This window comes from Lagenorhynchus albirostris, chromosome 8 (genome assembly GCF_949774975.1).
Source record: "Lagenorhynchus albirostris chromosome 8, mLagAlb1.1, whole genome shotgun sequence".
NCBI classification, from domain to species: domain Eukaryota; kingdom Metazoa; phylum Chordata; class Mammalia; order Artiodactyla; family Delphinidae; genus Lagenorhynchus; species Lagenorhynchus albirostris.
In genome coordinates, this window is record NC_083102.1 from 54,366,946 (window position 1) to 54,380,089 (window position 13,144).

The 13,144-nt window shown below is 37.9% G+C and overlaps 1 protein-coding gene across 1 annotated transcript in view; it reads left to right on the plus strand.

Annotated features, from left to right (window-relative positions):
• The window catches only part of CDK14 (cyclin dependent kinase 14), a 581,983-nt gene that overhangs the window by 348,649 nt on the left and 220,190 nt on the right, over positions 1–13,144 (plus strand). Inside the window, exon 9 of the mRNA XM_060157002.1 lies at positions 4,580–4,700. Within this exon, the coding sequence (XP_060012985.1) occupies positions 4,580–4,700 (121 nt within the window). The remainder of the gene's footprint in view (positions 1–4,579; positions 4,701–13,144) is intronic.

Sequence of the window (13,144 nt, forward strand, 5' to 3'; positions counted from 1 at the left end):
CTAGAAATATTGATTTTGCGATTAAGAGCAAGACACTCTTTTTCTGATCATTCACTTTGGGGAATGAGGTAAGGTGTGAGAGAGACGTGTGGGAGTTGCTCTAATATAAAATACAAAACCACTGACAAGCACAGAACAGTGGCACATCCTCTGGAAAGACTGAAGTGGTGAGAGATATTCCTTTATATTGTATTTTAGTTGGCTTTCGCAAGTCCATCTACCTTTTGCCATTATTCCACTTAATTCAAAAGAAACAAGTCAGTGTTGCCAGTTCTTCCTCAATTCCTTAGTCAAAGCAAAGACATGGGAATTAGTATTCTTGGACACCAATGCTAGTTTTAGCAATTTTCTCCATAGAGTCAGAGGGATAACTCAAGTCTCCAACCGATGTTACTGCCTGCCAAAAGGATGCATTAGAATTTGAAAGAATAATTAGATGTGCATAGAATAGAAATCTAATGAACATGAGTGTACAGCTAAAAGAACTTTTACTGTTTGGGGAACCTAAAACAGTTTACTAGTAAATTGCATTTGACCCTGGACTCACAGCATGTTCCCTGTATTAACGGTGCAATTGGCCATAGAGACTTGTGGTTGGGGTCCAGTGGTTAGTGGTTGTAACTTGTGGTTAGTGCCTGTAGGACATCCTCATCCCTATGTCTAGGGAGGAATTGGGTAGACCCAGATCTGAAGCCCACAGACAAGTATGAGCTGGAGATAAAATCTTAAGAGAAGTCACCTAGGGATGACAGTTAAAACATAGCATTAGCCAGTTACCCACAGAGTGTATACATTTAGAAAGCACTGTTTTAAATATATAACTCTAGACAAGTCCAGCAGTTATGGGGCAGATAGAGGAAGATTCCAGAAGCAGACCAAGTCACTCCTATTATCTCTTCCATAACTGAGAAGTCAAGGGAGTAAATTTAAAAGAATGGGAGTGGTCAGCTGTATCCATTGCAGCTGAGAGAACTTTTAAGATAAAGACTGAAGAATCTCCATTGGTTGGCGCCAAAGGGCTGGGCTTCTGGAGGCAAATGTTGGAAGAACTGTCACATGATTTACTTTGTGTCCCTACCAGAGGGTAGAACCAGGCTCAGGGTGGCAGCAGAAGTTAGACCATCTTATAGAGATATGAAAAGGAATTCTTTCCTTGGGTAAGAGCTTACCTGTAAAGCTTCTTAACTCTTCTGGAAATCTAAGATTCTACTATGCTAGCTAGAATCAAGGTTGTCCAACTTTGAATAATTGGCAAGAGGGCTTGAATGATAGGATTTTTTACTCCACTCTTAGGGTCTTTCCTTAGTTAGAAGTGGTAACATCTTCAAGTTGGATACTCTGAATCGTTAGGCAAGCCATTTTAGGTGCCCTAAGGAACATGCACCCTTTCATATGTACACACTCAGCCACAGCAGCAGTGTATAAATAACCTATAGTCATCTAGTTAGCATTTCACGTTGCTTTTTGACTCTTAATTCAAACTGAACATTAATATAAGAAGTTTTGATAATAACCCATGAACTTCATCCTTTTTAGAAGGTATTGTAGCTTTCTTCCTGTAGTGTAACCATAGCAACTGACAAGGAACAGAGAAAGAAAGCTTTCACACATGCTGTGATAATTAATCCTGTCCTACAGTTTTCCTTCAGCCGGAGGATGCAGTTTAATAGATTTTGCATAGTGAGCATGTTTTGATGCATGAACTGTATAAATACATAGCAATATCTTTACTAAATATATTTATTTAAAAATGCAGTTGTATATTTCTACTTCAAGGTGTACTTTTTTTTCTTTTGAGTCATTGTTTTAATAATGTGCTCCCTCCCTGAAAAGTTTTGGCATTTATTTATCTTTTTAACTGAACAGAAATATTTTTAGGGTAAAAACCTTTTGTTTAACAATATACAGGACACTCTCTACAAGATTATGTTTTAATTGACTATTAAATTGAGATATGAGAGTTCTTCTCAAGTGATAAAGAAGAATGTATCTTAAAAATATAATAACATGCTTTAATATGACACATTTACATGCAAACCACTTTAAGAAACTGTCTTAACACATTGAAGAGTTAGATATTGAAAACTCATTTTCATTGTTCATTTGGGAAGCTGTGTGACCCATGTGAATGGAGTTTGGGCAGTCCTTGACTGAAACATGAGATGGAGAAAAATAATGTAGATGAAGAGCTTTTTCTGTTTATATTTTTCAGAAATATTTAATCAGTTTTACAAACTTACATTCAGAGTGGGCATAACTGACCTGAAGTCACATATCATTATTTAGATTTATACTATTTCTAGGTAATTTTGAGGTCTGGTTCTCCCTTTAAAACTGGGGGTATCTGGGCTTCCCTGGTGGCGCAGTGGTTGAGAGTCCGCCTGCCGATGCAGGGGACATGGGTTCGTGCCCCGGTCTGGTAAGATGCCACGTGCCACGGAGCGGCTGGGCCCATGAGCCATGGCCGCTGAGCCTGCGCGTCCGGAGCCTGTGCTCTGCAACGGGAGAGGCCACAGCAGTGAGAGGTCCGCATACCGCAAAAAAAAAAAAAAAAAAAAAAAATACTGGGGGTATCACAATTTTCTGTAACCAGTCTGGTCTTCTGAGCTGTCAAAGAAAATCTCATATTCTTAAATTCTCCTATCCCTCTGGCCTAGCTTTCTGTCAACAGGGACTTGGCAAAACCAAGGGAATCCAGCCTGAATGTTTTTGGCATCCCATTTGCCTTGACAACAGCATATGGAACGAGTCAGAACCTACTTCAGGACTTGTGCTTATTAGCTCTTTAGTCTGTATAGAAACATGCTCATTTGAGGAACTAAACTTTTTGATGAGATTACTAAACTCTGGAAACACTTTACCACCCTGTTTTATCTGTTGTTCAGTTTTGCCTGCTTTGAGGTAGGATAAAACCTTGCAGAGAAAAGGAGTAGAGGTTATTATGGAAATCTGTTATCAGAAATAGTTATTCTATTCATGTGCAGAAAAGTTAGGGACTGTACATGTGTAGGTATGTTTGTGTGTGTATAATCTGTATATTTTAATATGGAATACTTATAAACATTAGTCAATTTATAATATGCCATTGTGTTGTTATAAACACTGCATGGTAGGAAAAATCGAGTTATTGTAACCATAGTTGAACTAATTAGAAATTCATCTTCTCACCAGATGCTCTATTAATTTTAACATTTACATATAATACAGTAAAGGGAATACCACGTGTTTAATAAACTGAGAAAAGTTATGTTCCTAAGTACTACATAAAAATTTAAATAATCAGAACATTAAAATAAATATGTTATGGTAGGTTCACTGTAAAAATGTTTATTCGCTTTGAGCATCACAGTGATAAATAATACTTTACACTTGTCATTAATGAACATACCCAGATAGAAAGCTATCACAGATTTTTTCTCTTAAAAAAATAATATCTATAGATTTTGTGTTTTTTAAAGGAATTATGTATTAATTGTAGAAAACTTGGAAAAAACTCAGAAAAACTTATTAAATTAAAAAAACAGGGCTTCCCTGGTGGCGCAGTGGTTGAGAGTCCTCCTGCCGATGCAGGGGACACGGGTTCGTGCCCCGGTCCGGGAAGATCCCACATGCCGCGGAGCGGCTGGGCCCGTGAGCCATGGCCGCTGAGCCTGCGCGTCCGGAGCCTGTGCTCCACAACGGGAGAGGCCACAACAGTGAGAGGCCCGCGTACCGCAAAAAAAAAACAAACAGATAATCTTGTATTCCAGAACTAACCACTAAGGTTATTCAAATATATTTTCCACCAGTCTTTTTTCAGTGCATAAATATTTATGGTTGTGAGGTCAAACTGCATGTAATTTATCACTTAACATTTTATTGTGACCACTTTCCCAATTTTTAAACATTCTTAGAAAACAATTTAATTTATTATATGGTATCTCATCATTTCCACATACCAGATTTATTTAACTGTTCCTTTATAATTATTTTTTATGTGGTTTTCAAGTGAACCTCCTGAATAAGCATTTCTTAGTGAGTGTTTGACAGAACCCTAAAACCAAAAGAAGTTTTGGAAAAACCCTTTGAGAAAAGAGTCATATTCTTATCTTTCAGATTCACCGTACACATTAGAAAAATTAAGGGCACTGAGAAGTCTCACAGTACGGAAACCTGTTTTACTTTTTAAACCATCTTTTCTCAAAGGTATTTGACCTTGGGACTTTTCCATATCACACTTATTTGTAACTCTCAGAACTAAAGTACCATGAGACGTTCTTTGGAAAGTCCAGGAGATTTCCAAGCTTCTGCATAGTATCAAATAGTTTATGAATTGTTTGTTTACTCTCCTGGGATACTTTTTTTTAGATTCTTGGTGCTGTATTAGGAAATATAAATGATTTATTGGTTATTAGCATGTATTTGAAACAGGTAGACCACAACAATGCTTTCCCCAACCTTTCTAGTAACCTTGACATTGCATTCGTGATTCTGTATTATAATATCACCTTTGACCTTTTAAAACTGTGAACATTCAAATTTAAATTCCCTTGTTTTATTAATGCCTATTAAACTTCTTTATGTTTCATGTAACCCACAGGTCTTGCAAGAGCAAAATCCGTCCCTAGCCACACATACTCCAATGAAGTGGTTACCTTGTGGTACAGACCTCCAGATGTCCTCCTGGGCTCGACAGAATATTCCACCTGCCTTGACATGTGGTGAGAAATGGAAGCTTTACTCTAGCTAATTTATCTATAGTGCTTGGTCTGGGTCAAGCCTAGACAAACATCCTAACAGTCTGAATGAAGATTAATGGTGCTGGAGTGTTGGCCTGTGTGTGGCAATACCACTGGAGTTTTTGAAAACATAATTGGGAATGTTCCCTAATCAGGGACTCCCTTACAGATGGTGTCTGCTAATGGTTCTTGATGGACAGGGGCAGAGACATTTTTCTAGCTGTCAGTTTGGTGATTTTTCTCCCTAAGGGTCTTAGTTTGTAGATTTATTTTATAACAAGGAAGTGTATATCTCCAAACATCAGCATAGGCTGGAAGTTGTAGGAGCATGTTTAAATTCACAACAGAAATCAGATAAGTGGTCTGAAAATTTTGCTGTGACTGTAAGGTACTAAATTTGGTACAATATACCCCTGAAAACTGTTGGTACCAATTATCCAAAATGAAATTAAATGATTACTTTTTAAAAATATCAGAGTAAGTTTAATTTCAATAGAGTCACAGTTTTACACAGTGGTTTAGCAAAACTTAAAATTCTATTATAGGAGGCCCAAAGAGTGGCAAGGTTTAATGTGTAATTATTATTAATGATAAACTATGATGAGTTTCCAGTCTAGTGTGATCTAAATCAAATAAGGGAATAACCTTCTTTTTAGCAATCAGAAAGGCTTAATAGTGAATGTTGAAAAGGTCATTTATTAATAGAAAAATCCCTTTTCTAGAGTCACAATTGTGTTCAGAGTAAAACAGTTCACATAGCACATGGCTATTGGATAGCATGAATTATCTTCCATGAATGATGATGCCCTACATACAGAATTCAGCTACATGTTCACATAATGTTTATGACCTCAGTAAAGCTTCAGCATGTGTCATTTATCTTCTTGCCCTGTACTTACTTCACTGCTCTACCCTAAATAATCTTGACTTTTAGTAAATTAGGCTGTGATGAGGCTTGGCTTCTTCCCTGATATTTTTAATCCAAACTTCCTTCCTTCCTTCCTCCCTTCCTTCCTTCCTTCCTTCCTCCCTTCCTCCCTTCCTCCCTTCCTCCCTCCCTCCCTCCCTCCCTCCCTCCCTCTCTCCCTCTCTTCCTCTCTTCCTTCCTTCCTTCCTTTCTTTTTGTCTGCGTTGGGTCTTCGTTGCTGCATGCGGACTTTCTCTAGTTGCAGCGAGCAGGGGCTACTCTTCATTGTGGTGCGCAGGCTTCTCATTGCGGTGGCTTCTTTTGTTGCAGAGCACAGGCTCTAGGCATGTAGGCTTCAGTAGCTGTGGCACGTGGGCTCAGTAGTTGTGACTCACGGGCTCTAGAGCACAGGCTCAGTAGCTGTGGTGCATGGGCTTAGTTGCTCCGTGGTATGTGGGATCTTCTCAGACCAGGGCTTGAACCCATTCTGCCTGCATTGGCAGGCGGAATCTTAACCACTGTGCCACCAGGGAAGCCCTGATCCGAACATTTTATGGAGAGAAAATAATCAAGTTCCTTGTGATGTAGGGTACAGTGTAGATTTACTTAATTTAGATTCCAACAACCCCTTAGGAATGGGATTTGGGCATCTGTAAAGCCACTGAAAATATATGCAACATTTTGTGTACACGTGGATATATTTATTTTTCTGTGGTGTAGATCTGTATGAGTTATAGAGTGTTTTTCTCTACGTTTTGAGAATGGAAATTCTAGATTGTTTTTCAGTGAGGTCAGTTAAGGACTCTGCTAATAAAACATAGTTTGGAAATATTTGTGGCTTGGAGCCAGTTTTGTCTTAGTTGCTTGGCAGTGCAGTTAAGACTCTACCCTCAGAATGAGGAGAAGCTATTTTTTATACACTAGTGGCTAATTTTTCCCAAACCTTTGAAAGTGCTCTTTAAAGTACAGAGAACCGCATGGATTGGGACTTGCTAATATGTCTGTTTGTGATATATAATGTTTGACTTCCAGTCTGTGCCTCTCCACTCGCCCTGCGCCCAACCTTTCTGTGACATGTATGTGCCTGTTGGTGTCCATTCTCTTAAGGAAGAAGGCTTGGTTGCTTTCTGCCAATTTGCTTTAAGCAGAGACATAATGAAGCATAAGAAGAAGATGGTTATTTAAGTGGAAGGGAGGAAAACTGATATAAACTAATAGACCCCAAATGCCCTTTTGTCTGCATGCCAATATTATTCATTGCCAAAAGCAAATAGTAAATGTGTTATGTTGGAGCAGTTGCCCATGCTTATTGGCTCTACATTTCTAAGCCCTAAAATCTGAGTTATGTCTGTGCTATGCCTGTCACTCTGAATCTGATTTCATTCCAAGCCATTTTCTAAAAGCCATTTTGTTATTTTCCTATGAGTCAGGTAAAACGTATGTATTTTTCCAGTTAGAGAAAAGTTCACAGGGCAATGATTTTTGCATAATTAGTGACCTTGATGCTGGGTATTCAAAGATCTAGAAATGGGACTATAATTTAGTCATGGCTCAGCTGCACCAAAGAGAAGTACAAATATTAACCCATAGACAGTAGCAGGGGGGCAGGTGGCAGTGGTTTCAGGCTATTTTTACAGTTCATTTACCATCCTGGGGCAGTGGGGTAGTAACTAAAAACTAACGATCCCTACACAGTGTTACAATTTCCAGTTTTCTGTTTAAATAGCTTCGGGCAATAAACATATTAATGAAGACACTTATTCATTAACATTGGCAGCAAGTGATGGAAGTCAGAGCTCTCCCTGTTATGATTTACTGCTCTAGGTCTCCAGCATGGTGGTGATGTATGAATATAGTGTGTGATTTGAGAACTCATCAAGAAAGATAGCTTTATGATACCTTTGTCTGCCTCTGTGAAGGAGGGTTTAAGCAGAGGAATCAAATTGGACTTTGTGTCATGTATAGCTTCCCTTAATTCTTGGATTTTATAACTCTTTGAAAGTCAAGGCATAGGACATCATCTTTAAGCTTCTAAACCAAAAAGGCTTACCAAGTACTGAAAACCACATTAAGAGAAGTGCAAATGTGAAAAGGAGCTTATCTGTGTAGTTCCTCCCTTGTCAAGGAGTTCTGCTCTAGCTGTCGAGGTCATTGCTCTTAATAAGCCTTATATTCCTTTATAGAAGCTCATAAATATGTTTAGAATGGCATTTGTTTTCTAAAGCAGAAGGTCACTTGGGATTATTTTAAGGGATTAATTTTTAGCATAGTGACTAAATTAATCTGTAGCTAATAAATATCTCATCATCATGGTGCTTTGGGGGGGGCACAATATATAGTGATACCACCTTGTGTCAGTTCCAGTGCTCCCCAACATGGTGTGTAAAGAATGATAGCATGTCAGTCTCTCCCTTTCATCATCTTTTTCAAAGCTAATTAACATATTAACTATGCTTGTCAAAATGTGGGGCAAATCATTTATAAATAAACCTGTCAAATGTAATGAGATTGCATATTAAATCACCCTTTTCTCTATAGCATTTCTGATTTAGGATTAAAATTAATTTATTTAACATTGTAGCAGCTGGGTGGTTAGAAAAAAATTTCCATACCGATCTTGATATATAGAAAAATGTCTGCATCAAAATTGATTTTGCATATATCAGAAAAGAAATTGCCTATTTATTGAGTATTATAAGGCCACTTAGCATTTCATTTTATTAAATAAGCGTAATCACCATACATACTGGCAATATAGAGTTCTGCCATCATCCTTAATGATCTCTCCTGAACCAAGGAAATTTATGTAATAAAATAAAGTTTCCTAAGGACTCAGGCTTGTTTACCAGTGTTTTAAGAGAAAGAATCATAAATTGTCTTAAGCAATAGTAATAACAATGGTAACAATAATAGATACTTTTACTGAACACAAACTGTATTCTAAGTCCTCTTATGCATTTTAATTACTTACCTACTGTTCTATGATACAGTGAAAGAAAACAAAACCCAGGGAGACCAAATAAGAGAGTAAGGGTCATAGTTAGTAAATAGAGCTGACATTCAAACTCAGAGCTAACCTACTCAAAAGCACTTTCTCCTTATAACATATTACATAATCTCTTAAGACGATTTATAAGCAATTGTTTTTTATTTTACTAGTAAAGTGATTCCAAAACACAAGTAAGTAAAATACCTCTTTGAGAATTTAGGTTATGATCTGAGTCATGTTGGATCCTTTGCATATTTCAAACAAAGTAGATGGCTTTCCCTCTCACACAACAGCCTTGCAGACTGCTTTTTCTCCTCACATCAATAGTCTATATTATATAATTTTATTCAGGGTGGAGTTTTTTTGAAATAAACTTAAGACATGAATCATTGGATTGAATACATTTTCATGAGACCAATATCTATACTGGCAAGTATTTTCACAATTTCTAACCATTACTCATTTACCGCTTCTGCTAAAACGAATGTGTCCATTTAAAAAAGAATGCTAGTAAAAACTGAGAATTTGAGTTCATGGGCTACATAAAATCATCTATCAACATTATTTACACATTTTCTAATTAATCAGGTCATGAGACCAAGGGGGATTCAGATTAGTCACTCTCAAAAGTAACAACTCTTTAAGAGATCTTGAGAGCTGCTCAAATAATACATGATCCAAATGACTTGCCAGTGTAGCCACTGACAATGCAATGGAACATGACAAAAGAACAGGGATAGTCAGAAGGGTGTCTGGGGGACAAAAGCTGAGCTCCTGGTGGCAGCCGTACTTTCTGAGCCACTCCCACTACTGAAGTCCCTTAAAATTGCGATGACCATAGAGTATATTGTCCATACCAGGATACTTTTTAGAGTTAATAGTAATTCTGCTAGGACAATAGGTGTAAAACAGGGATATAACTGTGACGTGTGGTCCTCTTACTCATAAAGCACTGGAGCAATAATTTGCTAAATACTAGTAGTCAGAAGAGACAATGCATTTGAGTGCTTAATTCACACCGAAGGAGTGCTGGCTACAAACTATTCCTTGTGGAAAACTTCTGTTACATTGCTTTATAACAAATTGTCTCCAGAAGTACAGTTCTCTAATATTAGATTATTATGACATGGAGTGGCTGCCACAGTGCTGCATTTAGTGATGGCTTTGGAATGCTTAAGGGAACCTGTTCTCTTATCCTATCAGAAGCTTAGCGTGGTTATGGTTATTACATCCCATGTTGTTTATCAGTGTGTGTTTGTAAGAGAAAGTGTATGTGTGTTTTCAATGGATGTCTTTGGTCACTTGTTAATGATGGGCTGGCTGAATCATAACATATAAAATGAGACATTGTATATGTAGTTTTCACTACTAAATATTTTTAAAACAAATAAAAATCCCCCCACTTGTATCAAAGTTGGCAAAGTAATTGGTCACCCACAACTGGTTTTTGGATAATTTTTTTTTTTTTTTTGTGATACTCGGGCCTCTCACTGTTGTGGCCTCTCCCGTTGCGGAGCACAGACTCCGGACGTGCAGGCTCAGCGGCCATGGCTCATGGGCCCAGCCACTCCGCGGCATGTGGGATCTTCCCGGACCGGGGCACGAACCCGTGTCCCCTGCATCGGCAGGCGGACTCTCAACCACTGCGCCACCAGGGAAGCCCTGGATAATATTTAAATAGCCAATCACAATGACTAAGTTTCATGATACTAAGATAGCCCTTGGTATACTTAGCTGCCTCACTGGTTCATAGCTGTAAGAGATGGATAAATGCGGAAATTCTTTAAGAAATATATGAGTCCATAAATGTTGAAAATAGTGTTCTTATTCAGCTTTTGGAACATCAACCAGCCAAGCTAAATATTTTGTATTTCTATTAAAGTATACAATCCAAGGGTGCTATAGAATATATCAAAGAAATAGAAGCTGTTGTATTTGGTTTTAGGGAGATTCACATACTGTCTATATCTGGAGAATTAGAAATTTTGGCCCAGGATGTTCTCATCTTACGCGTGTGTGTGTGTGTGCACGTGCGTTTAATTCGGAAATATATGTTAGTACTCCAAGTTTGGAGAGCATTGGATGTTCACTAGTGCCTTTTATGTTTTACAAGTTGTGTATTTTTTCATGTAGCTATTGATTCTCTGAACAAGGTAACTAACCGTGGTTTGCTGTATAAAGGAGGCCATGTTATGGTAGAAAATACGTTGAAAGCCTAAATTAGGCTCTGCCACTCCTTACCTGTGTGAATTTAGTTGATCAGATCGCTTAACTATCCTTATCTTCAGTTTCCAAATCAGAAAATTTTAATAATTAAACCTATTTCAGATATAACTAGTTACTAATAGCTGCCACAGTAGTAACAATAACAAAAGTAGTAATCTCCTGCCTCACTCATTCTCATCCTCTAATCCTATTTCTCAGAAGTAACTACTACTTTCAACTCTTTTAAGATCTATCTCCACATGTCTTAAATAATTGTTTATATTGCCATCTCTAAGTTACTATTTTAGACATTGCTACTAAGTAGGTGTATAGTAGACAAAGATTTAACTTTCTTCCATCAACCTTCCCCCAACTCCACCTTCATCTCATTCTCCCAATATAGAATCTATATCACATTTTGAAATATTAATATGTAAATATTAATATTATTCATGGTGAAGTCAAGTAGTATTCATGATTATGTATTCTTTCTTGTATAACCTTTGGTTTTTCCTGTACTTTATGATTGTCTCTGCTTTTTATTAGTTTAGTTGTCTTTGTCTGTACTGTTATTTATAGTCATAAAAGATCTGTCGATTATATATGGAAAATATTTTCCAAATGCTCAAACACATCAGCAAATCTGTCAATTCCATTTAATTTTCTTGACATCTCCCTCCCTCAACCTTTTCCTTGAAACTTTCCTCTCTTGGCTCTCTGATTTCTTGCCTTAGCACAGCTGAACATCTGTCATCTTAGGACTTCCGTTTCCCCCCTCTCCTGTTGTTGTAGGTCCTAAGCTAGTTGTTCTCTGTTTCCCTACAAATCTGTTCTCTACCCTCTTCTTCCCTGCCCTATGTCCTGGATGAATAACCCCTAGGGAATACATCCTCCAAGCTGCCTTGGCTACTGCTTCTCAATCGAGTTCAGGCAATGGAAAAGTATGAGGATTGAATATATTCATCCCTACTTCTTCCCTGCTTTAACCTGTATTTCTCGGAATGGCTAACGACAGCTTCTGTGCGGAAGCACTTTTTCATGGCTCTAGCTGTCAGTAGATTTCCATAACATTTGGCCTTTATGATCCTAGGGGCAATAATGGCTTTTAGGTTTTTTTTTTGGGGGGGGGGGTTTGGCTGTGCCACATGGCAAGCTGGGTCCTCGGCAGTGAGAGTATGGAGTCCTATCCACTGGACCTCCAGGGAATTCCCGGCTTTTAATTCTAAGGCAAGTAATGACTTCCTGCTGTTGCTAGCCTCTTAGTGTTTCAGTATGTCTTATTAGTTCTGTTACACCTCTGTAAGTAGTAAATTCATCAGAGTCTGTTCTGGGTTGGATTCATTTTCCTTCTGACCTTTACTGATTATAGATTCCTTGTTTCCTGGATTCCTTGTCTTCCTCCTTTAGTTTCCTAAGAAAGAATGTGTTAGAAATATAAGTTTCAAATTCTTAGTTTTCTCAAAATGTCTTTATGCTGCTCCCACACATGATTGATAAACTTTGGTTGAGTATATAATGAGGGGTTTTTTTTCCCTCAGAATTTTGAATGTATTGCTTACTTTCTTTAGAGCTTCTAGTATTGCTACTGAAAAGTCTGATTCCGTTCAGATTTGCAAGCATTTGTGTGCCTCATCATACTTTCTCCCTGGCAAGTATTAGCTTCTTATATCTGTCCCTGGTATTCTGAAATTGCTTGATAATGAGCTTTGATTGTATCTTTTTCTGTTGGTGCCAATTAGATACACAGACCAATTAAACACATTTTTTACTTAATTTCCCTTTTTTCAGCTCTGTGCCTCACTCTGCTCTCACCTTTTATCCTCAATTTGAGGACTTTTGGATTTAATTTCTCCAGAGGATAAACACTCAGTGTCCTGCTGGTGGGTTGGGGTGAGAGATGGTCAGAGAAGGCCTATGGGACAATTGGTTTGTACAAACATTCAATCCTCCACCCTATTTCCAGTTGTCAGACTCACCTTTACACTTTCTAGAACTTACGTATCCAAGTCGTGTGCCTTCTCTAAGTTGTTGTAGGTAAATACTCAGTCTATAACTTGAGAAGTTGTAGCTGCCTATGGTCTGCCTAGATTGCTACACCTTCATCCACAACTTATGAAAAAAATTCTCTCTCATCTTCTTGTGTGTCCTCATCTATCTATTTTATCCTTGTTTAAAATGTTACTCCTTAACTGACACTTCAGTCACTTTTGGGAGGGAGGGGGAGTTTGTGTACATTTTACCGAATGTCCTACTCTTGTTGATAATTTAATATTCGTGGCTTTACTTATGGACAGTTGACTGCTAAGGTTCTTGTCCTAGAGAAAA